This window comes from Pelophylax lessonae, assembly GCF_965119305.1.
Source record: "Pelophylax lessonae genome assembly, chromosome: 2".
Lineage (NCBI taxonomy): Eukaryota > Metazoa > Chordata > Amphibia > Anura > Ranidae > Pelophylax > Pelophylax lessonae.
Window position 1 is genome coordinate 14371943 of NC_138769.1, and position 26926 is coordinate 14398868.

Here is a 26926-nt window from a genome sequence, read left to right on the forward strand (position 1 = left end):
ATGTGTGTGTAAAGGCAGGCGTCCCAATACTTTTGACAAAATAGTGTCGTAAAAATGGCTGCTTCCACCGTTTCATTTGTTTGACAATCTCTTGCCTATTGACCCAGGAAATGGCCATTACTGGTTTTTATCATTCAGCTCCCATTGGCTTTAATGGGGTTTGGATTGGGTAGTTACCAGCGAGCCCCCTCCCTTCCCCCCAACCAGGTATGTTCAGCTCATCCTTAATACAGAGAGGCAGAGAGAATTTTCCAAACATAAAACACAGAATTTTATTAATTTTATTTTTATTTGTTTTATTTAAAATTATTATTTTTATTTGGAATCCCTTGGATAAACTTTGGGAATCTTTCAGAAATAAGACGCCATCATCTTTCCTGGAGAACATTTTATATTTGAGTTTTCAGAAAATGTAAAATAAGATAAAGGGGAGATCTTTCTACACGCCGTAGGTTGTAACAATGTTTCATTATCAGGTTGCTGTGTGGATGTGAATGATTAGTCCCGGGCCATTTTGTAGAAAATGCCCTTTTACACTGAGGGGGTCCTCTTGCCATTGGCCGGTATATTGGGACTGTCCTGGGGACACCGATCACACCTTGTCCATGGTTTGTGTCCCGGGGGCCGGTGCACACACACACACCACACGTGTCCTTGTTAGTGACTTCACACTAGTGAGCTGTGCTCAGGGGAGAGAAGGGGGGGTCTTTTCATTGTTCCCTAAAGTTCGGGGGTCTGAGTGGGGGCCAGCGGGGCCCGTCCGTAGGATTGGAGCCGGGGGTGACCCTTGTGCAAGACGGTGGAAGCTGCAAGACAAAAGGAAAGAAATCTCATTTTTATTGCATATGCTGAGGAAATAAAGGGGGGCACATCAGTTGGCGGGAAGGGGGGAATACCTAAAATTTTAGTAAATACGCATTAGGGGGTATTTATGAAGAAAGATAAAGAGTTTTCTATTGAAATCTGAGATGGCAAACGAAAAATGGCAAAAAGCAGACTGAAAAATTGCAAGTGTCAGTAAGTACTGCAAATACAATGTAACAATGTATTGCTTCATTGTATTTACTATGTCATTCATATAGAGGTCAGAGATGTGACCTTTGATCTGCATATCTCATCAATTAAATAAACTTAAAAAAATAAAAATAAACTGTATCTTTACCCCTTTTTGACCCCTAATTAACCCTAATCGGATCTATTTAAACTTCTTCTTCCCCTTCCCCCCTTAGTTATATTATCTTTATTATTTTTTTTTTTTTTTTATCCTTTATTATTGTTTTACCTTTTATTCTTTTTTGTTTAGTTTTTTTTCCAAAAAGACAGCTTGGAATTGCTTCATATTACATATTTATAATGTTACACTGAATGGGTTGTTGTCACATTGCAGGCACTCCTGGGTAAAATGCCACTTCGAGATAGTCTACATGTGTCAGTGGGTAAATGTAACAATATATTGCTTCGTTGCATTTACTATGTCATTCATATAGAGGTCAGAGATGGTACCTTTGATCTGCATATCTCATTAATTAAAGAAACCTAACAAAAAATTAAATTAACTGTATTTTTAACCCCTTATTGACCCTTAATTACCCTAATCGGATCTATTTAACTTCTCCTTCCCCTTCACCCCCTAGTTATATTTTCTTTATTATTATTGTTTTACCTTTTATTCTTTTTTTTTTTTTTTTGTTTTTTTTTTCCAAAAAGACAGCTGGGAATTGCTTCATACTACACAATTATTGTGTTGTTGTCACATTGCAGGCACTCCTAGGTAAAATGCCACTTCAAGATAGTCTACATGTGTCAGCGAGTAAATACGATGTAACAATATATTGCTTCGTTGTATTTACTATGTCATTCATATAGAGGCCAGAGATCGTACCTTTGATCTGGATATCCCATCAAATAAAGAAACTTAAAAAAAAAATAATAATAAACTATGTTTAACCCCTATTGACCCCTAATTAACCATAATCAGCTCTATTTAACTTCTTCTTCCCCTTCTCCCCTTAGTTATATTTTCTTTATTATTGGTTTTCCTTTTATTTATTTATTTATTTTCAAAAAGACTGGAATTGCTTCATATTACATAATTATAATGTGACACTAATGGGTTGTTGTCACATTGCCTGCAGTCCTGGGTAAAATGCCACATCAAGATAGACTACATGTGTCAGTTGATCTGCATATCTCATCAATTAACAAAATAAACTGTATTTTTAACCCCTTATTGACCCTTAATTACCCTAATTGGTTCTATTTAACTTCTTCTTCCCCTTCTCCCCTTTGTTATATTTTCTTTATTATAATTTTTTTTTATTATCCTTTATTATTGTTTTTCCTTTTATTCTTTTTTTTTTTTTTTTTCCTATTCCAAAAAGACAGCTTGGAATTGCTTCATATTACATAATTATAATGTTACACTGAATGGGTTGTTGTCATATTGCAGGCACTCCTGGGTAAAATGCCACTTCGAGATAGTCTACTTGTGTCAGTGAGTAAATACAATGTAACAATATATTGCTTCATTGTATTTACTATGTCATTCATATAGAGGTCAGAGATGGTACCTTTGATCTGCATATCTCATTAATTAAATTAACTGTATTTTTAACCCCTTATTGACCCTTAATTACCCTAATCGGATCTATTTAACTTCTCTTTCCCTTCACCCCTTAGTTATATTTTCTTTATTATTTTTTTTATCCTTTATTATTGTTTTACCTTTTATTCTTTTTTTTTTTTTGTTTTGTTTTTTTTTCCAAAAAGACAGCTGGGAATTGCTTCATACTACACAATTATTGTGTTGTTGTCACATTGCAGGCACTCCTAGGTAAAATGCCACTTCAAGATAGTCTACATGTGTCAGCGAGTAAATACGATGTAACAATATATTGCTTCGTTGTATTTACTATGTCATTCATATAGAGGCCAGAGATCGTACCTTTGATCTGGATATCCCATCAAATAAAGAAACTTAAAAAAAAAATAATAATAATAATAAACTATGTTTAACCCCTTATTGACCCCTAATTAACCATAATCAGCTCTATTTAACTTCTTCTTCCCCTTCTCCCCTTAGTTATATTTTCTTTATTTTTTTATTCTTTATTATTGGTTTTCCTTTTATTTATTTATTTTCAAAAAGACTGGAATTGCTTCATATTACATAATTATAATGTGACACTTAATGGGTTGTTTTCACATTGCAGGCAGTCCTGGGTAAAATGCCACATCAAGATAGACTACATGTGTCAGTTGATCTGCATATCTCATCAATTAACAAAATAAACTGTATTTTTAACCCCTTATTGACCCTTAATTACCCTAATTGGTTCTATTTAACTTCTTCTTCCCCTTTGTTATATTTTCTTTATTATAATTTTCTTTTATTATCCTTTATTATTGTTTTTCCTTTTATTTTTATTTTTTTTTTTCCTATTCCAAAAAGACAGCCTGGAATTGCTTCATATTACATAATTATAATGTTCTGCTGAATGGGTTGTTGTTATATTGCAGGCACTCCTGGGTAAAATGCCACTTCAAGATAGTCTACTTGTGTCAGTAAGTAAATACAATGTAACAATATATTGCTTCATTGTATTTACTATTTGTCATTCATATAAAGGTCAGAGATGGTACCTTTGATCTGGATATCCCATCAATTAAAGAAACTTAAACAATAAATAAATAAATAAACTGTATGTTTAACCCCTTATTGACCTCTAATTAATCCTAATCAGCTCTATTTAACTTCTTCCCCTTCTTCCCTTAGTTATATTTTATTTTTATTTTATTTTTTTTATTCTTTATTATGGTTTGTCCTTTTATTTATTTATTTATTTATTTATTTTCAAAAAGACAGCCTGAAATTTGCTTCATATTACATAATTAAAATGTGATACTGAATGAGTTGTGACACATTGCAGGCACTCCTGGGTAAAATGCCACTTCAAGATAGACTACTTGTGTCAGTGAGTAAATACAATGTAACAATATATTGCTTCGTTGCATTTACTATGTCATTCATATAGAGGTCAGGGATGGTACCTTTGATCTGCATATCTCATCAATTAAAGAAACCTAACAAAAAAATTAAATTAACTGTATTTTTAACCCCTTATTGACCCTTAATTACCCTAATCGGCTCTATTTACCTTCTTCTTCCCCTTCCCCCTAAGTTATATTTTCTTTTTTATTATTTTTTTTTTTTATCCTTTATTATTGTTTTTCCTTTTTTTTTCCTCAAAAAGACAGTCGGGAATAGCTTCATATTACATAATTATTATTACAATAATAATTATATATATAATTAATATTATAATTACATCATTTTTGGGTTGTTGGCACTCCTGGGTGAAATCACACTTCAAGATAGTCTACATGTGTCTGAGTAAATACAATGTAACAATGTAATATATTGCTTCATTGTATTTACTATGTCATTCATACAGAGGTCAGAGATGTGACCTTTGATCTGCATATCTCATCAATTAAAGAAACTTAACAAAAATATTTAAAAAAAAAAAAAACGATTTTTAACCCTTTATTGACCCTTAGTTAACCCTTATCAGCTCTATTTAACTTATTTTTCCCCTTCTCCCCTTAGTTATATTTTCTGTATGATTTTTGATCCTTTATTTATTTTTACCTTTTTTTAATTTATTTTTTTCCTTTTTGAAAGACAGCCGGGAATTCCCCGATATTACATAATTATTGTGTTGTTGTCACATTGCAGGCACTCCTGGATAAAATGCCACTTCAGGATAGTCTACATGTGTCAGTGAGTAAATACACAAATTTGGACAAATTTAAGTTTAAATTAAACGAATTTTGTTTCGTTATTCGGAGCATTCAGTAAACTTCAATTCTGCAATTCGGGTATTCGGATATATCAGAAAAACAAAAAATGAGTCTGAATATTTATTAGAAATGAGCCGCACATGTCTAGTAAATTTAATGTATGTGATATTTCATTCAAATATTCGCCACGATCCTGCCCCCGGTTCCAAATTACGACAATCGTTCGACATTTGGGTGCCATTTTTTTTTTTTTTTGTTAAATAGGGATGTTTGCTATTATTCCATATTGCACTCCAAACGCAGTTTTGCTGCGATTGTTGCATTAACAGTCAAGGCAAAACACACTTTTAAAAATCGCACTAAGCTCATCACCCAAAAAGGATCAGGAGCTTATTTTAACCACTTCTGGACCGGAAGGATTTACCCCCCTTAATGACCAGGCCATTTTTTGCGATATGACACTGCGCTAGTTTAACTGACAATTGCGCGGTCAGGCGAAGCTGTACCCGAGTAGAATTGATGTTTTTTTTCCCCACAAATAAAGCTTTCTTTTGGTGGTATTTGATCACCTCTGCAATTTTTATTTTTTGTGCTATAAACAAAAAATGAGCCACAATTCTGAGAAAAAAAAATTATATTTTTTACTTCCTGCTATATAACATTCCCAATAAAAAAAAAAAAAAATGTAAAAATTAAATGTTTTCATCATTTTAGGCCAATTTGTATTCTGCTACATATTTTTGGTTAAAAAAAAAAAAAAAAAAGAATCACAATAAGCGTATATTGATTGGTTTGCGCAAAAGTTAATCGCGTCTACAAACTAGAGAAAAGATTTATGTCATTTTTATTTATTTATTTTTATTTTTTTACTAGTAATGGTGGCAATCTGCGATTTTTAGCGGGACTGCAAAATTGCGGTGGACAGATCGGACCCCTAACTGACACTTTTGGGGGTACCAGTGACATTACTACAGTAATCAGTGCTAAAAATATGCACTGTCACTGTCACTGTACTAATGACACTGGCAGGGAAGGGGTTAACCCAGGGGCGATCAAAGGGTTAAGTTTGAGCCTAGGGGAGTGTTTTCTAACTGTGTGGGGGTGGGCTTGTGAAATCAATACAGAGACCTGTGATCCTAAATAGGAGGAGCTCTGTGTTGATAGCAGAGAGAACAACGGTCTGCTGTGTTTACAACAGCAAACCGCCAGGGAGCGATCATGGCCACCAGCCCCGCGCCTCGGCTTCCCCGCTGGCGAATGGGCATGGGCGCACGCCCACAGGATCGCTCCCGCAAACCGCCGAACAGGTATGGCGATTTGCGGGAACCTGCCGCGGCTGGTCGGCAAGTGGTTAAGGACAAAACGCACACAGGACAGCCCATTGAAGCGAATGTACTGCCCTATGCACGACACGCCGAGTCGCGTGAAATTCGTGTAACAATGCAATCGTTGCGATATTAATGCGATATGTGAACGGGGACTAAACATAAAATAATTTAAAAAAATAAATTAAATCTATTTAACCCCATATTAACCCCTTAGTTACCCCAAAATCAGCCCTAATTAATTTCTTTTTTTTATTTTGTTCAGCGTCACCTAAAAAGAAATGTATTAAAATTAAAAAGGCTTTTATCATTTGCAAAAAACTTTGCCTTGCTATATATCGGAAACGTCACTTTATTTTTATTTTTAACCACTTACGGACCGCCCACCGTGTATTTACGTCGCTACTTTGACGCTAAATACTGGGGTTATGGCAGCAGATAGCAACCATAACCCCGGTATTTTTTTAAAAATGGCAGGCGGGCCTGCTTTGACATAAAATGGGTCCTAGCGGCGGATTCGCCGCAAGATCACTTTTATGGGCGGCGGGAAAGGTGCCGCCTCCCAGCCGTTTTCTCCGCTTACCGGAGCTGTCGGTAGCGGGGAAAACAATCCGGTCCTCTCCCCCTTTAGGCAGGAAGTCGAGTGAGGGCAAGATGGCCCCCACTCCACTCTATGGCCTTGGAGGACCAGAGTGACGTCATACGTCGCTTCCGCCCAACCGACTTAACCACTTGTCGTCGCTGCACTCCCTTTTTACGTCGGCAGGGTGGCTCTCCCAGGCAAAATCATGTTAATAGGTGTCATCTGCCTGGGAGGCCACTAGGGGGCGAGTGCGCGCTGCCGGAGGCCTGCTACCGCCCCTGATTGTCAGCAGGGAAGCCAGTGCGCATGCCAGATGGCTCCGATGGCCACCTGACACCGGCGATCCCCCCCCCCCCCCCGACAGGGAAGGATGGACGGCTGATGTAAACACAGCCGTCTGTCATTCTCCCTGACATGATCACAGAGACCATGTGATCCTGCTACTATATAGGATCGCATGTCTCTATGGTCATTTCAAAAGCCCCTCCCCACAGTCAGAATCACTCCCCTAGGCTTACATTTAACCCCTTGATCACCCATAGTATTAACCCCTTCCCTGCCAGTGGCATTATTACAGTAACAGTGCATATTTTTAGCACTGATTACCATAGTAATGTCACTGGTCCCCCCAAAAGTGTCAAAAATGTCAGTTAGAGGTCCGATATGTCCTCCAATGTCGCAGTCCCACAAAAAATTGCAGATCGCCGCTATTACTAGTAAAAAAAACAATAAAAATGACATAAATCTTTCCCGTAGTTAGTAAACCCAATAACTTTTGTGCAAACCAATCAAAATACGCTTATTGTGATTTTTTTTTACCACAAATATGTAGCAGAAAACAAATTGGCCTAAAATGTTAAAAAAAAAATTATTTTTACATTTTTTTTTTTGGGGGGGGGGGGAGGATGTTATATAGCAGAATGTGAAAAATATTTTATTTTTTTTTTCAAAATTGTCGCTCTTTCTTTGTTTATAGCCCAAAACATAAAAATTGCAGAGGCGATCAAATACCACCAAAAGAAAGCTCTATTTGTGAGGAAAAAAAAGTCATCAATTTTATTTGGGTACAGTGTCGCACGACCGCGCAATTGTCCGTTAAATTAACGCAGCGCCGAATTGCAAAATAGGGCCTGGTCATTAAGCAGCCAAATCTTCCGGTCTGAAAGTGGTTAAAGGACCAGTTCATTTTATTCTCTGGAGTCTTTGCTAAAACAAAATATATATATATATTTAGGGGTTCGAAGTAATTTTCTAGCAAAAAAATACTGATTTTAACTTGTAAGCAACATGTGTCAGAAATAGGCCCGGTCCTTAACCACTGAAGCCCCGGAAGATTTTACCCCCATTCCGACCAGGGGGTATTTTGCCATTCGGCACTGCGTGACTTTAAACGGACAATTGCGCGGTCGTGCGACGCTGTACTTAAACAAATTTGGCGTCCTTTTTTTCCACAAACAGAGCTTTCTTTTGGTGGTATTTGATCACCTGTGCGATTTTTTGATCACGCGCTATAAACAAAAAAAAAGCGTCAATTTTGCAAAAATAACAATATTTTTCACATTTTTTTATATGAAATTCCCCCCAAAAAAAAATGTAAAAATCTAAATTTTTTAACATTTTCGGCCAATTTGTTTTATCCTACATATGTTTGGTAAAAAAAAAAAAAAAAATCGCAAAAAAGCGTATTTTGATTGGTTTGCGCAAAAGTTATCGCGTTTACTAACAAAGGGAAAGATTTTTGTCATTTTTGTTGTTTTTTTTTTTAATGCGTAATGGCGGCGATCTGCGATTTTTTTTGCGGTACTGCGACATTGGGGAGGACAGATCGGACCCTTGAATGACATTTTTGACACTTTTGGGGTTACCAGTGACATTTCTACAGTAATCAGTGCTATACATATGCACTGTTACTGTAAAAATACACTGGTAGTGAAGGGGTTAACTTTATTTGGGAGGGAGGGGCTGTGTGTGTCCCTAGGGGCGTGATTCTAACTGTGATTGGCTGTGGCTTGAGCTGTAAGGACACTGATCAACGGATCTACATAGTAGATCCGTGTGATCAGTGTCTTTACACCGAGGAGAATGACAGGTCACTTGTTTACACAAGCTGCCTGACATTCTCCCTCTCCCCCGCCGATCGCCGAGTGACCGGCGGACATTGGGTCCGCTGGTCACACGCGCGGGGGGGGGGGGGGTCCGTGACCACGCGGGAGCGCGCCTCCGGGGGCGCGCGCTCGCTCCCTAGACCCTCACAAGCTAGTGACGTAGCCCTACGTCACTTTGCCTGTGAGGGGCTGACTGCCGACGTAGATCGGCGTTAGGCAGTCGGCAAGTGGTTAAGTGGTTAACTGGACAAATTATAGAACAACAACTTATTTTTCAATTACAGTAAAATGAACAAAATTTAACAAAAAAGAAAAAAAAAAAAGATGAATTTTTATGTATTTTTCTCGATTACATTAAAAAAATTAAAATATATATAAAAATTAATGACAAAGTTCTCACGGAATAAACAGCCCCATGGCAGACATGTGGAAATTGCTCTGATCCATGGGGGGGGGCGGGGGTTTACAGGGTGGGAGCTAAATGGGTTAATTACTAGCAAACCTATAAAAAATACAAATTTCCCTTAACACACATAAAACAGTCCTATGTTCTATGACACCGGAGACCCACACACAGCCCCCCCCCCCCCTTGTTGGATTGGGTCACAACAAACATGCTGTATGAAGGGGTTAATGCACAAAAACATTGTTATCCTGGACCAGGCTCCATTTCGCACCCTCTTAGAGGTTGTTCTATTTTACTCTATTCTATTCTATTCTTTTACTTTCTGTTCTATTATTTTCTATTCTATCCCTTTTATTTTCTACTCTATTTTTTTTTTCTATTCTTTTCTTTTCTTTTCTGTTCTGTTTTACTCTAATACATTCTATTTTTTAATTTATATTCTAATATATTATTTTCTATTCTATTCTTTTATTTTCTATTCTATTTTAAAATTTAAATTCGATTTGAATTTTAATTTCGTCCAAAATTAAATAATGTTTTTGTAAAACCAGTATAAAATTCACCTTTACTGCTCCACACCAGCTGTAAGCTAAAATCAGGATTGCGGTGAGAGTATCACGATTGGAGATACGTCGGTGGGGGTAGCGGAAAGCACATAGGGTGGGTGTCACCAGTATGATAGAGTCACTGGTGGTCCAAAAGATCAGAAGAAGGATGGAGGGTGTGAAAAGCGATGTCACCCTCCTTCAGCTTTGCTGACACATAGTACCGCCCTTAGGGTGGGGGCAGGGGTTGGTTGCAAGCAATGTGTAGTACTTTACAAATGGTTTGGCTTTTCTTTATAATACTCAGTGGTTTCTTCAGTCTCTATAGGAATTCAGCAGAAGTAGCAGCACTCATTGTGCAGCAGGAGAAGTGAGACTCCAGACTGGGAGGGAACAGAGACTTGAACTATGGTGGGGAGTACTCTCCTTGCCTACCATACTGCAGGTCTAGAATTCAAAAGCTTCTAAAGCTGGAGGCGATAATCACATTTTTTTTACGCGTTAGGCTCTATATGCATTTAATCAAAGCCTTGATATTTACCATGAGCTGTATATATTGTTTTATGAATAATCCTCTCCATGGTTCGGTACGTGACTAGGAGCCAGAGAAGCTATATTGAGTTATGGGAGGAAAGGAGGAAGTGACGTAGGGGGCCGCGGCAGCATAAGGAGGAAGAGGAAGGGAAGGTAAGTTTATTTTCATTAAAAACAAGGTAAATGAAACAAAATTAAAAAAAATTAATTATCCAATTTTTTTCATGTTTTTTTAAGCTAACGGACGGTGCAAAGTTCATTTTTAGGGTGGAACTCCGCTTTAAGGACCATTTTGCCTGTAAGTTTTTGACATCTGTGTCCTATTGGGGAGATTATTTTCTACTTCCTGTTCCATGGAGAAAACAGGGAAATGAGAGGAAATCTCTCCTAGACATGTGCGGCTCATTTTTTGTCTGAATCGAAATTAGGACAAATTTTTAATTTTTGGGAAATTTGGATGTATCAGAATTACAATAGGAATAAATCTGAAACACATCTGAAATAATGAAACTAAAATTTTGGACAAAATTCAAATTGTTCTCAAATCTAGTTTAAATTTTTAGAAGAGAAAAAATAGAATATAAAACAAAGGAATAGAATAGAAAAGAAGATAACAGCATAGAAATTAAATCATAGAATGTATTAGAGTAAAATAGAACAGAATATAAAATAAAAAAAAGAATAGAAAAATATAGAATAAAAAATAAAGGATAGAATAGAAAATAATAGAACAGAAAGTAAATAGATCATAGTAAAACAGAAAAAAAAATAGAAAATAGTAGAACAGAATAAAAATATAATAGAAAATAAAGGAAGAGAATAGAATAAAAAATAGAAAATAATAAAATAGAAAATAGTAGAACAGAATAAAAATATAATAGAAAATAAAGGAAGAGAATAGAATAAAAAATAGAAAATAATAAAATACAAAGAATAACTATTTTCTGAAACTTGAATTTCAAATAGAATAGAAAAGAATAGAATATAAATAAATAGAATAGAAAAAACAAGAAAAAGAAAAAAAGAATAGAATAGAAAAAAAAAAACATTAGAATAGAATAAAATAGAATATAACTATCTTCCAGAATTCAAATTTTGAATAGAATACATTTTAACTATTATAGAATAGAAAAGAATAGAATGGAAAGTAAAATAGTATACTAGAAAAGAATAGAGTAAAACAGAACAAAATAGAATAGAAAATAAAAGAACAGAATAAAAATAAAAATAGAAAATATAAGAATAGAATATAATAAAAAAATAGAATAAAATAGAAAGAATATAACTAATTTCTGAAATTTGAATTTCAAATAGAATAGAAAATAATAGAATAGAAATAAATATAATAGAAAAAAAAACAAGAAAAAAAAGAATAGAAAGAATAGAAAAAAAGCATTGCAATAAAAAAGAATAGAATAAAAAAAATGAATTTGAATTTTGAATAGAATACATTTGAACTAGAATAGAAAAGAATAGAATAGAAAATGAAACAATAAAAAAGAATAGAATAAAATAGAAAGAATATAACAATATAAATATCTTCCGAAATTCAAATAGAATAAATTTGAATAGAATTGAAAAGACTAGAAAAGAATAGAATAGAACAGAAAAAGCAATAGAAGAGAATGGAATAGAAAGAATATAACCATCTTCCAAAATTCAAATTCAATTTAGAAAGGAGTTTGACCGAATTCGTAAAATTCAAATCCATTCGAACTCAAACAAATGAAACTAATTCTGAAAGCAAATTAAATGAATTCAATGAATTTAACTAAACACATTATGTGAATAACGAATCGAAACAAAACATTTTTTTTTTGTTCTGCACATGTCTATTCCCTCCAAAGTGGGGGGCTCTCTGGGTGTCACCAATGGTGCCAATGATATATTTACCTCCCCAACAGATAGGGAAGAGATCATGGGGAGGGATTACAGACACTAAGGGGTCTCATTTTTTGCACTGTGTCTCATGAATTGGCTGAAATTATCCTAAATTTTGACTAATATCTTTATTTCCTGTGATTGTCCGATTCATCTATTTCCCATTTTGTGTTTTGCTGAAATATATCAACCGGGAAGCAATACCACATTTAGCCACTTGATGGTGCGGGTGATCACGTATTAGGTAAAATATATATAATTCATTTTAGAAATGTTAAAAATGTTTACAATTATTTTATTTTACAATTTTTCAAAATTCATTTATTACAATGTTTTATTATTTTTTTAAAATTTGATATTTTTTTTACAGGACAGGGAAGCCTGCAGCGCTGTGGGGGGGGGGGGGGGGGGCACAGTGAAAGGGGGGCACACAGGGAGAGGGGGGATCAGAAGCAGGCAGAACAGAAAGGGGGATCGGTGTCGGAGAAGTAATTACAGGTATGATGCCCTGTGTCTATGTCTCTCCCCGCAGCAGCTGAAAGCTGGCAGGAGGGGGAGAAACTGCCTTTCTGCTGCACAGGGCTTCCTTCTGTAATTGCCCCTCTGCCCGACCACACCGATTCCCTGTGCTGTTGGGCCTCCCCGTGTGCCCGGGCCGCCTACAGGAGGACTGGTGGTCCCCCCCTATCAGCGGCCCTGAATATAATAATAAAGGAAGGAATAAAACTCACATAAAGGATATGTAAACGGGCACATAAGGATTTCCCGTGGTCAGAGTCTGCTTCGGGCCGCCTTCCGGGTCGTGTGAGGCCACTCGTATCGCTTTCCCAGCCAGCAGGATGCGGAAGTGGTGTTGGATGACAGGACCGAAGGGCTGAACCGCAGCAGTCTTCGGTGTGGGCGTCACCGGCGTGCTCGCGATGCGTTTCGGAGTATATGCACTGGGTATGGCTGTCAGCGCGCGCTCCGTTTTCAAGCGGTACAATTAAGGTAAAAGGTGCCTTCTATATGTTAGGTATACATCGCCATCTAGTGGGGGGGGGGGGGAATATGTAAATTACTCCACAAGAGAGCCTGCAACACCAACATACAGTGATAGTGCCATCTAGTGGAGAGAATGCTAATCACCCCGTCAGGAAGACTGGATATCAACATACAATGCCAATATGATCAAGTGAGATAAATTCAAATAAAAAGAATATATCAACTATAGGGACTGGGAATTACATAGATACTAAAGATGTTTTTGTTGTTTGATCTTTAGTATCTATGTAATTTCCCATCCCTATAGTGGATATATTCTTTTTATTTGGACCTCCTGCTCTCTACCTCCTCCCATGCTCGCCTCCAGGACTTCTCCAGAGCCTCTCCCATCCTCTGGAACTCCCTGCCCCAGTGTGTCTGGTCAGTTCCTACCCTGTCCTTGGCAGGGCAATCCTTGAAAACTCACTTATTCAGGGAAGCCTACCCCACCTCCACCTAAGACCTGTACTTGAGTCCCCTCCATCAGATCATCCCCTGCAGCCACTACCTTTTGTACCATCACCCCCTCCCTTTAGATTGTAAGCTCCATGATCAGGGCCCTCCTATTCCTTTTGTATGGAACCGTACTATAAATTGTGCTGTCTACCTTTTCTATTGTAAAGCGCTGCGTAAACCGTTGGCACTATATAAATCCTGTATAATGATAATAATAATTTATTTCACTTAATCATATTGGCATTGTATGTTGGTATCCAGACTTCCTGACGGGGGTGATTTGCATTTTCTCCACTAGATGGCACTAGCCCTGTATGTTGCTGTTGCAGGCTCTCTTGTGGGATTTTCTATTCTATTCTTTTCTATTCTATTCTAGTTCAAGTTCTATTTGAAATTTGAATTCCGGAAGATAGTTATATTCTATTTTATTCTATTCTAATTTTTTTTTCTATTCTATTCTTTTATTTTCTATTTTAATCTATTCTTTTCAATTTTTTTTATTCTTCTGGTTTCTTTTTTTTTTCCTATTCTATTTTATTTGAACTTTTAATTTCAGAAAATTGTTATATTCTTTCTATTGAATATAATTATTTTTTTTTATTTTTTTCTGTCATTTTCATTTCTATCGATTTGCATTCTCTCCATTAGATGGCACTGGATGCTGGTGTTCCATTGTGAAGTAATTTGCATATTCCCCCCACTAGATGGCACTGCATACCTAACACATAAAAGGCACCTTTTACCTTGATTGTTGCCCGCTTGAAAAAGGAGCATGGCTTACAGCCATACCCAGTGCGCACGCTCCGAAACGCGCCGCGAGCACGCCGTTGACGCCCACACAGAAGACGCTGTGGCCCAGCCTTCGGTTCAGCCCTAGGTCCCATCATCCAACACCACTTCCACATCCTGCTGGCCGGGACAGCACTACGAGCGGCATTACACGAGCCGGAAGGTGGCCCGAAGCAGACTGACCACCGGAGATCCTTATGTGCCCGTTTTCATATCCTTTATGTGAGTTTTATTCCTTCCTTTATTATTAAAAGTATTTTCAGTCTACACTCAGAGGCAAAAAAATTGTATATACTGGTGTAGCACCCTCCTAGGTAGGTGCTCGTGAGAGAGTATAGTTTTGGCTTTGTCTGCCTATCAGAGGAGCAGCAGGGAAATCTATATTGCTCTCTGCTTACCAGAGAGCAGGATCTATGAGTTAGGTCTGCTCATGGGGCTCAGTGTGTGATTCATCTGGTCTAGGGATTGTTTCACACTGGTCCAATAGGAAGGCATATTGGACAGTGGAGGAAATCTGACCAATGGGTACACTGGCTTTGATACAGCCCCAGTGATTGGCACAGACTGATTGCCTCGGTGCATTGTGGGGTGTGGTATAAAAGCCAGGAGCACATGTGCTGCGGGGTCTTTGGCTGGTAAGCAGAGTCCCGGAGGGAGGGTAGTGCTTGCCTCCTCCTCTGTAGCAGTGCCACGTGGTCGCAGGCAGTCGGCCTGGGGATAAGAAGGAAGGAGCATAACCCGGAGGTCCAGGAGAGCTGACTGAAGTGGTAGAGACACTGGAGACCCTTGAAAAACAGTATCGTGAGTAAAGGGGATCGTTTCTAGGGGCCTGACCTAAGGGAGCCACCCCGGTGTAGAATAGTCAGAGAATGGCTGTCAGCGGGTGGAGTGAAAGGGGGTACTAGGTGTGCATCCCGAAGATAATTCATCTTAACAAGTCATCTACATAGACTTAAAGAGGAAGTAAACCCTCCTCAGGAAGTTGTACCTATAGGTAAGCCTATGATAAGGCTTACCTATAGGTACTGTAAATATCTCCTAAACATGTACCGTTTAGGAGATATTTACCTTTAATGCAGCCAGTGACGTCACTGGCGCATGCGCTCTGAAGGAACGGCTGATCGTGCCGTTCCTTCAGAGCCCCGTGCCGTGACCGTCGGCTCCCGCGCGCGTGCGCGGAAGTGACGTCACCGCGGCTCCGGCCAATCAGATGACCGGATGCCGCGATCCCGGAAGACGAGCGACATGTCATGTCACCCGTCATACAGGCAAGAGAGCGGCACGGCGGGGGCTCGTTCTAAGGTAAGTATTTCATAATGAGCTAGTATGCGATGCATACTAGCTCATTATGTCTTTCTCTTGCAGGTTGTAAAAAATAAAAAAAAATTTTAAACAAGTTTACAACCTCTTTAATCCTAAATTCATCTAAGTGGCAAGGTGAATCAGCAGCCTGGCTCCATCTTCAGACAGGAGTCCTCATCTACTGTGAATAGTTCAAGCTGGAGTATCCCACTCTTCCCTTCTCCTATCCCTAATTTAAATAAAACCACAAAAACTACATCCCCTAGACTGTTCATTGACTGAGCCAGAGCGTAAAGAGTTATATTGTGCATGCTGCAGTTGCTATCGTTAACTCAGGGGGATCCCAAGGTGAACAATCCAGCAGCCCTCTAGGGGGCAGTGCTACAGTGCTAAATAAAGCAAATATGGCAGCTGCTGTGTAAGCCAATGGGTAAGTGATGATAAAAAAAGGCTCTACTGGGTATTATACTCCAAGCAGATAACAGCGCTTGTTAATGTGTGCAGTGTACCATATACAACATAAACATATCAAAATAAAATTAGCTGTGCAACATAATAAGTTAAAATATCTGTGCAACACCATATGCTTCTATAATGCATGAAAGATCAGATGAAGGAAAAGTCCAAGTGTGAGATGGAAGTGAAGAAGACCATCCACAAAGGAAAGAGAACTCCCTCCGTGCCTATATAAAACATTGCACCCCTCCTGTCGTGATGAATCAATGTGTCCCACTCATGGATGGATGGATGGATGCGGGGAGCCAGGTATCACCCAGTGCAATTAATGAGTGTAGAAATTCCCACTCACCAGATGATGTTTATCCTCCTTATCCCCACTCACCAGATGATGTTTATCCTCCTACGGCAATAGGATCTAAACGGCTTGTCTGGTCTCTGTGACCCGAATGGCATGTCACCGATCCTTCCTCCTCTGCCTCTCAGAAGATCCAAGCTCCAGGGGTGGAGGTGCAGGAAAAATATAAAAAAACGGAGAGTGACCTCCACTTCCCGTGATAACGTAAAGTAGTTTTTATTTACTTTAAAATCTCAAACAAAGCCATAAAACTACATACAATAGAATGTAATATGAGAACAAACTTTACCATGCAGGTTACCGCACTACACACAAGCCAGACCCACTAGGGGCCAGCATGCATTCCACCTACGGGTTTGTATGTCACGGCGAGCGTCGCAGCTTGATGCGTTTCATCATCAAACATGACATCTTCAGAAGCTCCTGAAGACGTCACGTTTGATGACGAAACGCGTCAAGCTGAGATGCACGCTGCGACTTACAAACCCGTAGGTGGAAGGCATGCTGGCCTCTGGCGGGTCTGGTAACCTGCACGAGAGAGTTTACATTTTATTGCATGTAGTTTTATGTCCCTGTTGGGATTTTGATCAAATAAAAACTACCTTACGTTATCACATGAAGTGGAGGTCGCTCTCCGTTTTTTTTATATTTTTTCTGCACCTCCACCCCTGAAACTTGGATCTTCTGAGAGACAGAGGAGGAAGGATTGGTGACATGCCATTTGGGTCACATAGACCAGACAACCCCGTTTGATCCTATTGCCGTAGGGTTAGGAGGATCAACATCATCTGGTGAGTGGGAATTTCTACACTTATTGATTTCACTGGCATCCAGGGGAGGACTAGGCCAGGGGGACAATTGCCCCCCCCCCCCCGGGCCACTCTGATGCCCCATAAAAAGGCTGCACCACTCCTGCCACAGACATGCCTAAGGGGTTCCTGGTGAAGAGAAGTAAAAAGTCCCCGCAGCTGACCTACTAAGTGCAGGTGGTAGACAAGGACAGAGAGGAGGCCTACCCACCCCCAGCATGGATGGTGTAATCTGTCTGAGCAGAGGCCAGTTCCATGCCCCACTGGAGACTCTTCTCCCCCAGCCAGCCCAGATCAAACTCCCCAAGCTCGCCCAAACCGCCCCCCGCTGGCCAGGTCAGGAACCCAGATTCAGCCAGTGAGTAGAGAGTACCTGGAGCAGAGCTTCAGCCTGGAATGGGGGTCAGGAGGAGGATGGAAAGAGGGAGAGTGAGAGGGGGTTGAGTCCTGCACCATGGGCCTCTGGTTTGTACTTGCCCCCTGGGCCGAAAGTTGCCAGTCTGCACCTGCCTGCATCAATCCATCCATGGTTGGGACACATTGATTCATCATAACAGGAGGAGTGCACTGTTTTATAAGGGCACTGAGGGAGTTCTCTTTCCTTTGTGGATGGTCTTCTTCACTTCCATCTCACACTTGGACTTTTCCTTCATCTGATTTTTCATGCATTATAGAAGCATTTGGTGTTGCACAGATATTTTCATATATTATGTTGCACAGCTAATTTTATTTTGATACACTTGGAGGCGCCTGTTCTCTTTCTTATTTCTGCATGTTTGGAGATCGCTTCCACTTCCCTCCAAGCTGGCCCTGAGCTCAGAGACTGTGCTTCATCCACCTCATGGACAGAACTGGTAGTTCAAAAGACCGTAAGATAGACACTGCATTGTTTTAAATGAATTCCCTGCTTGCGCCACCACCCACACATTGAGCAATTGAAATCTGACCTTGGAATATAAAGCTAAAGCATCTGATACAAATGCAGTCAACTGGGAGGCCACACAAAATGTAAAAAAAAATTAATAAATCATTGCAATAAAAAGAGTAATCCAGACGTGACTGGTTCTCTTTCATTTGGGCTTTCATATTGCCGCAAACACCAAGCACAAAGCCACAAGTGGCACAACCGACATCTATAAGGAGGAGTTAGACAAGCCCACACTGGCAAGCACAAGCACACACTCTACAAGGATTTGCAGGCAGGGTGGTACTTACGGGGCACTGCCTCACCAGCTGCCCGGCCCCCTCTCACTTCAAATACTCCCCCTCGCTCCCATAATCCATAAAGGAGCCAGGCAGCTCTGCAAAATCGTCTAGAATGAGGCTGCTTGAGTCCTCACCCAGGTTGCCACTCTCCGGCCGCGGACCTCGGCTGCTCGGGGGTGGGGCCTTCCTCGGGGGTGGGTCGTCCTGCTGAAGGCGGGAGGCCAGGGGATCCGCGATAGGTCGTATGTCGCCCGCTGACTCTGGGGACGGCTCTAGCACGTGGTAGAGGCTGGGCAGGCGGATGTCGAATCGGAGGCCGAACTTGGCGAACAGCTTGTCGTTGAGGGCGTACAGCTTCTGCGAAATGTCAAAGCCGAGTAGCGAGGAGAAGAGGCGAGCTATGTATTTCTCCTTGGCCAGCAGAAGGTAAAGCTTTTTCCGGGGCCAGCTGATGTACGTGCTGTTCATCTCCGCCGTCAGCGTCACCTGAGAGAGGATTATATAAATAAAAAGTACAATTACTGCTTTTTACTTTGTACACTTTTGCCTATATGTTCATGCAAAGTTTACAAACAGCTTGACTTTAAATTTGGACCTTTTAGCGATTTCACAAGTCTGTATGAATAAATTCCTGAGCTAAAGTCATTGACCTTTCCTAGGCTGAGGTGAGGTCACCAGAGAGTGATGTTGCCTAGGCTGAGGTGAGGTCACCAGTCACTGACCTCTCCTAGGCTGTGAGGAGGTTACCAGTCATTGACCTTTCCTAGACTCAGATGAGGTTACTAGTCATTGACCTTTACTAGGATGAGGTGTGGCCACCAGTCATTGACCTTTCCTAGACTGAGATGACGTTACTAGTCATTGACCTTTCCTAAACTGAGATGAGGTTACCAGTCCTTGAACTTTCCTAGACTGAGATGAGGTTACCAGTCATTGACCTTTCCTAGACTGAGATGAGGTTACCAGTCATTGACCTTTCCTAGACTGAGATGAGGTTACCAGTCATTGACCTTTCCTAGACTGAGATGAGGTTACCAGTCATTGACCTTTCCTAGACTGAGATGAGGTTACCAGTCATTGACCTTTCCTAGGCTGAGGTGTGGTCAACAGTCATTGACCTTTCCTAGGCTGAGATGGGGTCAACAGTCATTGACCTTTCATAGGCTGAGGTGGGGGGTCACCAGTCAGTGACCTTTCCTAGACTGAGATGAGGTTATCAGTCATTGACTTTTCCTAGACTGAGATGAGGTTACCAGTCATTGACTTTTCCTAGACTGAGATGAGGTTACCAGTTATTGACCTTTCCTAGACTGAGATGAGGTTACCAGTCATTGACCTTTCCTAGACTGAAATGAGGTTACCAGTCATTGACCTTTCCTAGGCTGAGGTGTGGACACCAGTCATTGACCTTTCCTAGGCTGAGATGGGGTCACCAGTCATTGACCTTTCCTAGGCTGAGGTGTGGTCACCAGTCATTGACCTTTCCTAGGCTGAGGTGTGGTCACCAGTCATTGACCTTTCCTAGGCTGAGATGGGGTCAACAGTCATTGACCTTTCATAGGCTGAGATGGGGGTCACCAGTCAGTGACCTTTCCTAGACTGAGATGAGGTTACCAGTCATTGACCTTTCCTAGACTCAGCTGAGGTTACCAGTTATTGACCTTTCCTAGACTGAGATGAGGCTACCAGTCATTGACCTTTCCTAGGCTGAGGTGTGGTCACCAGTCATTGACCTTTCCAAGGCTGAGGTGAGGTCCCCAAGTCATTGACCTTTCCTAGGCTGAGGTGAGGTCACCAGTCATTGACCTTTCCTAGGCTGAGGTGAGGTCACCAGTCATTGACCTTTCCTCGGCTGAGGTGAGGTCACCAGTCAGTGACCTTTCCTGGGCTGAGATGGGGTCACCAGTCAGTGACCTTTCCTAGCCTGAGATAGGGTCACCAGTCAGTGACCTTTCCTAGGCTGAGGTGAGGTCACCAGTCCTTGACCTTTCCAAGGCTGAGGTGAGGTCCCCAAGTCATTGACCTTTCCTAGGCTGAGGTGAGGTCACCAGTCATTGACCTTTCCTCGGCTGAGGTGAGGTCACCAGTCAGTGACCTTTTAAAGGGTAAAGTGAGCTCACCAGTCATTGACCTTCCATGGGCTGAGGTGGGGGTCATCAGTCAGTGACCTTTCCTTGGCTGAGATGGGGTCACCAGTCAGTGACCTTTCCTAGGCTGAGGTGAGGTCATTAGTCAGTGACTTTGTCTAGGGTCTCTGCTAAAAAAAAAAAACATATATATTTATATCTATATATTTTTTTTAATTATATACTAATTATATACAGTATATATATATATATATATATATATATATATATATATATATATATATATACACATATACATACATACATACATACATACATACACACACACACACACACACACACATATACAGTGCCTTGCGAAAGTATTCGGCCCCCTTGAACTTTGTGACCTTTTGCCACATTTCAGGCTTCAAACATAAAGATATAAAACTGTAATTTTTTTGTGAAGAATCAACAAGTGGGACACAATCATGAAGTGGAACGAAATTTATTGGATATTTCAAACTTTTTTAACAAATAAAAAACTGAAAAATTGGATGTGCAAAATTATTCAGCCCCTTTACTTTCAGTGCAGCAAACTCTCTCCAGAAGTTCAGTGAGGATCTCTGAATGATCCAATGTTGACCTAAATGACTAATGATGATAAATAGAATCCACCTGTGTGTAATCAAGTCTCTGTATAAATGCACCTGCACTGTGATAGTCTCAGAAGTCCGTTTAAAGCGCAGAGAGCATCATGAAGAACAAGGAACACACCAGGCAGGTCCGAGATACTGTTGTGGAGAAGTTTAAAGCCGGATTTGGATACAAAAAGATTTCCCAAGCTTTAAACATCCCAAGGAGCACTGTGCAAGCGATAATATTGAAATGGAAGGAGTATCAGACCACTGCAAATCTACAAAGACCTGGCCGTCCCTCTAAACTTTCAGCTCATACAAGGAGAAGACTGATCAGAGATGCAGCCAAGAGGCCCATGATCACTCTGGATGAACTGCAGAGATCTACAGCTGAGGTCGGAGACTCTGTCCATAGGACAACAATCAGTCGTATACTGCACAAATCTGGCCTTAATGGAAGAGTGGCAAGAAGAAAGCCATTTCTTAAAGATATCCATAAAAAGTGTTGTTTAAAGTTTGCCACAAGCCACCTGGGAGACACCAAACATGTGGAAGAAGGAGCTCTGGTCAGATGAAACCAAAATCAAACTTTTTGGCAACAATGCAAAACATTGTATATTTTATTATATATCTATATATATATATATATATATATATATATATATATATATATATATATATATATACATACATATACATACACACACACACACACACACACATATATATATTAATAATTGATATATATATATATATATAACCCCCAAACATTATATAGATTATAATGTTTGGGGGCTATAACTAATAACTAATGCTGATTGGAAACAAAAAGTGCCAAAAAAAAAAGGTCTGGTCGGCAAGTGGTTAACCCCTTGTTGCCGGCCGCATATCTTAGTGGGTGGGCCTTGGCGCCAAGCAGCCGCATATTTGCATGAATTTGTGTAAATACAGCTCTCATGAAAGCACGTGCCCTGCGCTCTCCTGGCACAGTTACCAACGGCTAACGGAAAGCTCCCAATTGTGAGCAGCATTTTTCCGACCATGTGACCGCCATGACAGCCAATCATGATCTGAAACCCCGTCCCGCCTCCTAAATCTCCTAAAGGGCCGGGAGGCACCGGTGCCATTGTTGATCTCCATCTTATAATGTTATTTGCCCGGACTTCTGAACATGCAAGTCAGAGAGAAGTCAGAACTTCTAATCTGCATATTTGCTCCATTTAGTTGACTTGGAAAGCCATTGGATCATCATGGAAGGCCGGGAAGCGGTATTCTAAGGAGAGGTCAGCAATGACAACTTTCATGACTTTTCACTACAGATTCCTTTAAGAAGAAGTCTGGGTGGTCTCCTCACCTGGAATGTCCCCTCCTCCGAGGGACGCAGTGATTCCCACTCTGGCGAGTCCAGGAACTGATAGGGGAAGATGTAATGCAGGAACTGCCCATCCAGACTGACCTTCACCCTGCGGAACACAAAGACCCAAGTCATTGAAGACTTCATCACCACATCTGGAACCATGGTGGGTCATTTACAGAGATGGGAGAAATCCTGACACTGAACATGATGTCATAGTCCAGAGTCTTCCACTGTTTATATCGTGCTCAATAAAGGGGACCTGCAATGTTTTCGAATAATTTCAATATGAATATGATCACCTACTAGAAATGAGAGAAACTGAGATTTTTTTCAAATTTAGTAAAAATCCTGTACAATTTCTTTAAAGTTTTAGCCAATTGGCGTGTTTTTTGAATAACTTTAGGTGTGTGTATATGAATATGATCACCTAGTAGAAATGAGAGAAATTGATTTTTAAATTTTTTAAAATTTTAGTGAAAATCCTGTACATTTTTTTGAGGTTTTAGCCAATTGTCGAGTTTTTATTTCAGAGAAATTTTTGTAAAAAATTCTGTAAACTTTTAGCTGATTGTAGTGTTTTTGAATAATTTTAGGTGTGAGTATATGAATATGATCACCTAGTAGAAATGAGAGAAATAGATTTTTAAATTTTTTTAAATTTTAGTGAAAATCCTGTACATTTTTTTGAGGTTTTAGCCAATTGTTGAGTTTTTATTTCAGAGAAATATTTGTAAAAAATATCTGTAACTTTCTGTAAACTTTTAGCCAATTGTAGCGTTTTTGAATAATTTTAGGTGTGTGTATATGAATATGATCACCTAGTAGAAATGAGAGAAATTGATTTTTAAATTTTTTAAAATTTTAGTGAAAATCCTGTAAGTTTTTTTGAGGTTTTAGCCAATTGTCGAGTTTTTATTTCAGAGAAATTTTTGTAAAAAATTCTGTAAACTTTTAGCTGATTGTAGTGTTTTTGAATAATTTTAGGTGTGTGTATATGAATATGATCACCTAGTAGAAATGAGAGAAATTGATTTTTAAATTTTTTAAAATTTTAGTGAAAATCCTGTAAATTTTTTTGAGGTTTTAGCCAATTGTCGAGTTTTTATTTCAGAGAAATTTTTGTAAAAAATTCTGTAAACTTTTAGCTGATTGTAGTGTTTTTGAATAATTTTAGGTGTGTGTATATGAATATGATCACCTAGTAGAAATGAGAGAAATTGATTTTTAAATTTTTTAAAATTTTAGTGAAAATCCTGTAAGTTTTTTTGAGGTTTTAGCCAATTGTGGAGTTTTTATGTCAGAGAAATTTTTGTAAAAAATTCTGTAAACTTTTAGCTGATTGTAGTGTTTTTGAATAATTTTAGGTGTGTGTATATGAATATGATCACCTAGTAGAAATGAGAGAAATTGATTTTTACATTTTTTAAAATTTTAGTGAAAATCCTGTAAATTTTTTTGAGGTTTTAGGCAATTGTCGAGTTTTTATTTCAGAGAAACTTTTGTAAAAATTCTGTAAACTTTTAGCCAATTGTAGTGTTTTTGAAAAATTGTAGGTGTACATATGAATATGATCACCTAGCAGACATGAGAGAAATTGAGAGTTTTCATTTTTTTTTTACATTTCGGTGAAAATCCTGTAAATTTCAGTAAACTTTTAGGAGTTTGTAGTATTTTTGAATAATTTTAGGTGTACATATGAATATGATCACTTAGTAGGAATAAGAGAAATTGAAAGTTTTAATTTTTTTTTTTTTAAATTTTTGTGAAAATCCTGTACATTTGTGAGGTTTTAGCCAATTTAGATTTTTTTTGATGTTTTAAAATTTTAGTGAAAATCCTGTAAATTTTTTTGAGGTTTTAGCCAATTGTCGAGTTTTTATTTCAGAGAAATTTTTGTAAAAAATTCTGTAAACTTTTAGCGGATTGTAGTGTTTTTGAATAATTTTAGGTGTGTATATGAATATGATCACCTAGTAGAAAGTCAAGAAAAATTGAGTTTTTATTTTGGAGATATTTTAGTGAAAATCCTGTAAAATTTCTGTGAGGTTTTAGCCAATTGTCGTGTTTTTGAATAATTTTAGGTGTACATATGAATATGATCACCTAGTAGAAATAAGAGAAATTGAAAGTTTTAATTTTTTTTTTTTTTTTTTTAATTTTAGTGAAAATCCTGTACATTTGTGAGGTTTTAGCCAATTGTCATGTTATTGAATAATTTTAGGTGTACATATGAATATGATCACCTAGTAGAAATGAGAGAAATTGAGTTTTGATTTTTTTTATAATTTTAGTGAAAATCCTTTAAATTTTTTTGATGTTTTTAGACAATTGTCGAGTTTTTATTTCAGAGAAACTTTTGTAAAAATTCTGTAAACTTTTAGCCAATTGTAGCGTTTTTGAAAAATTTTAGGTGTACATATGAATAATATGATCACCTAGTAGAAATGAGAGAAATGTAGTTTTCACTTTTAAGAAATTTTTGTGAAAATTCTGTAACGTTTTAGTCAATTGTAGTGTTTTTGGATAATTTTAGGTGTACATATGAATATGATACCCTAGTAGAAATGAGAGAATTTGAGTTTTATTCTTTTGAGAAATTTTAGTGAAAATCCTGTAAATTTCTGTAATGTTTTAGTCGATTAAAGTGTTTTCACATCATTTCAGGTGTTCATCTGAACATGATCAGAAAAATAAGAAAAGTTGAGAGTTTTCATTTTCTTTTTTAATTTTTAGTAAAAATCCTGTAAATTTCTGTGAATTTTAGCCAATTGCCATGTTTAAATAATTTTAGGTGTACATAAGAATATGATCACCTAGTAGAAATGAGAAAAAAAATATGTTTTTTTTATTTCAGAGACATTTTAATAAAAATCTTGAAATGTCTATGAAGTTATAGCAATTTTGGCAAAATGGAAAAAATAAGGAAGCCAAAATTAAAGTGGTTTTTGGGGAATTTTAATGGGTTTAGCTACCACCCCATTTAGCAATGATAACATTACAGTTATGGGTATCAGTAATAACTTTGTCATTTAAAGTTATACAAATATTATACAAATATTGTATACAAGTATTGTGGTTTCTTTTTTGTTTTTTGTTTCTGTTTTTTAGGACAAACAAGGCTTTCTTTTGGTGATATTGTCTTGCAAACACATTTTTTTTTTTTAATTAAATCCTTACACAAAAAAACAAACAAAAAATGCATTTCTTTTTACTTTAATCAGTATTATTTAAAAAAAAAAAAAAAAAAGTATATATATTATTAGTGTCGATAAAAAGTATCATTTTTATTCTATAATTTGTCCTATTAAATAATGCCACAAAAATTATAATTTAAAAAAAAAAAAATAGGATTCTGGTAAAAACCATTGCAGAGGAAATACATTTTAGGCTCTTTATTCATTCAGTTGTATTATTTTTTAATAGGACGCTACACAAATTAAGGAACAAAGTGAACAAAAAAACAAACAAACAAAAAACATTTTTTTTTTTTTTTTTTTGATTATTTAAAATATATTATTACTGTAGATAAAATGTCTAATTTTTATCCTTTAATTTGTCCCATTTAAAAAGACACTAAATAAATTAGGATTCTGGTCTGTAGGATGATTAATCGCATTTCTGCCCATCTCCCTCAGGGTTCAAAAACGCAATGTTTTCTACTACCCATGGAAGAATGTAACCTACTTTTATTCTGATGTGGATAAAGAGGCTGTTTGTATACTTGTGCATATATGCCACAAAATTATTAAAAATTATTAAAAATTATTTGTTTTGTTCTTTAATTCATGTAGTCAGGGCCGCTGATGGGGGGGGGGGCACCAGTCCTCCTGTAGGAGACCCAGGCACACAGGGGGGCCCCTACAGCACAGGTAATCAGTGTGGTTGGGCGGAGGGGCAATTACAGACAGAAGCCCTGTGCAGCTCTCTGCAGCAGCTGAAAGCCAGTTTCTTCCCCTCCTGCCAGCTTTTCAGACGCTGCAGGGAGAGACACAGGGCATCATTCCTGTAATTGCTTCTCCAACACCGATCCCCCTCCCTGTGCTGCCTGCTTCCGATACCCCCCCTCTCTCTGTGTGCCCCCCATTCACTGTGCACCCCCGCCCGCCCCAGCACTGCAGGCTTCCCTGTAAAAAGAACAAAAAAGTATCAAATATTGTAATGAATCATTTTTTAAAAAATTTAATGTAAAATTGTAAAAAAAGTTAACAATTAAAAAAAAGAATTATGTATATATATATATATTTTAACAATTTACTATAATTATACTTAATTTTATTTGAACAA

At 38.3% G+C, this 26926-nt stretch overlaps 1 protein-coding gene across 2 annotated transcripts in view; it reads right to left on the minus strand.

The window, feature by feature from the left end:
- Window positions 1-381: 381 nt before the first annotated feature.
- Window positions 382-26926, minus strand: part of POPDC2 (popeye domain cAMP effector 2) — a 46660-nt gene continuing 20115 nt past the window's right edge. Inside the window, exons 3-5 of one of the 2 annotated variants that reach the window (XM_082246824.1) lie at window positions 22640-22748; window positions 18716-19067; window positions 382-806 (exon numbers count right to left, since the gene is read on the minus strand). In XM_082246824.1, the coding sequence (XP_082102950.1) occupies window positions 721-806; window positions 18716-19067; window positions 22640-22748 (547 nt within the window). In that variant the 3' untranslated portion in view covers window positions 382-720. Of the gene's footprint in view, window positions 807-18590; window positions 19068-22639; window positions 22749-26926 lie in introns of both variants that reach the window. The other variant, XM_082246823.1, reaches the window with a different exon arrangement.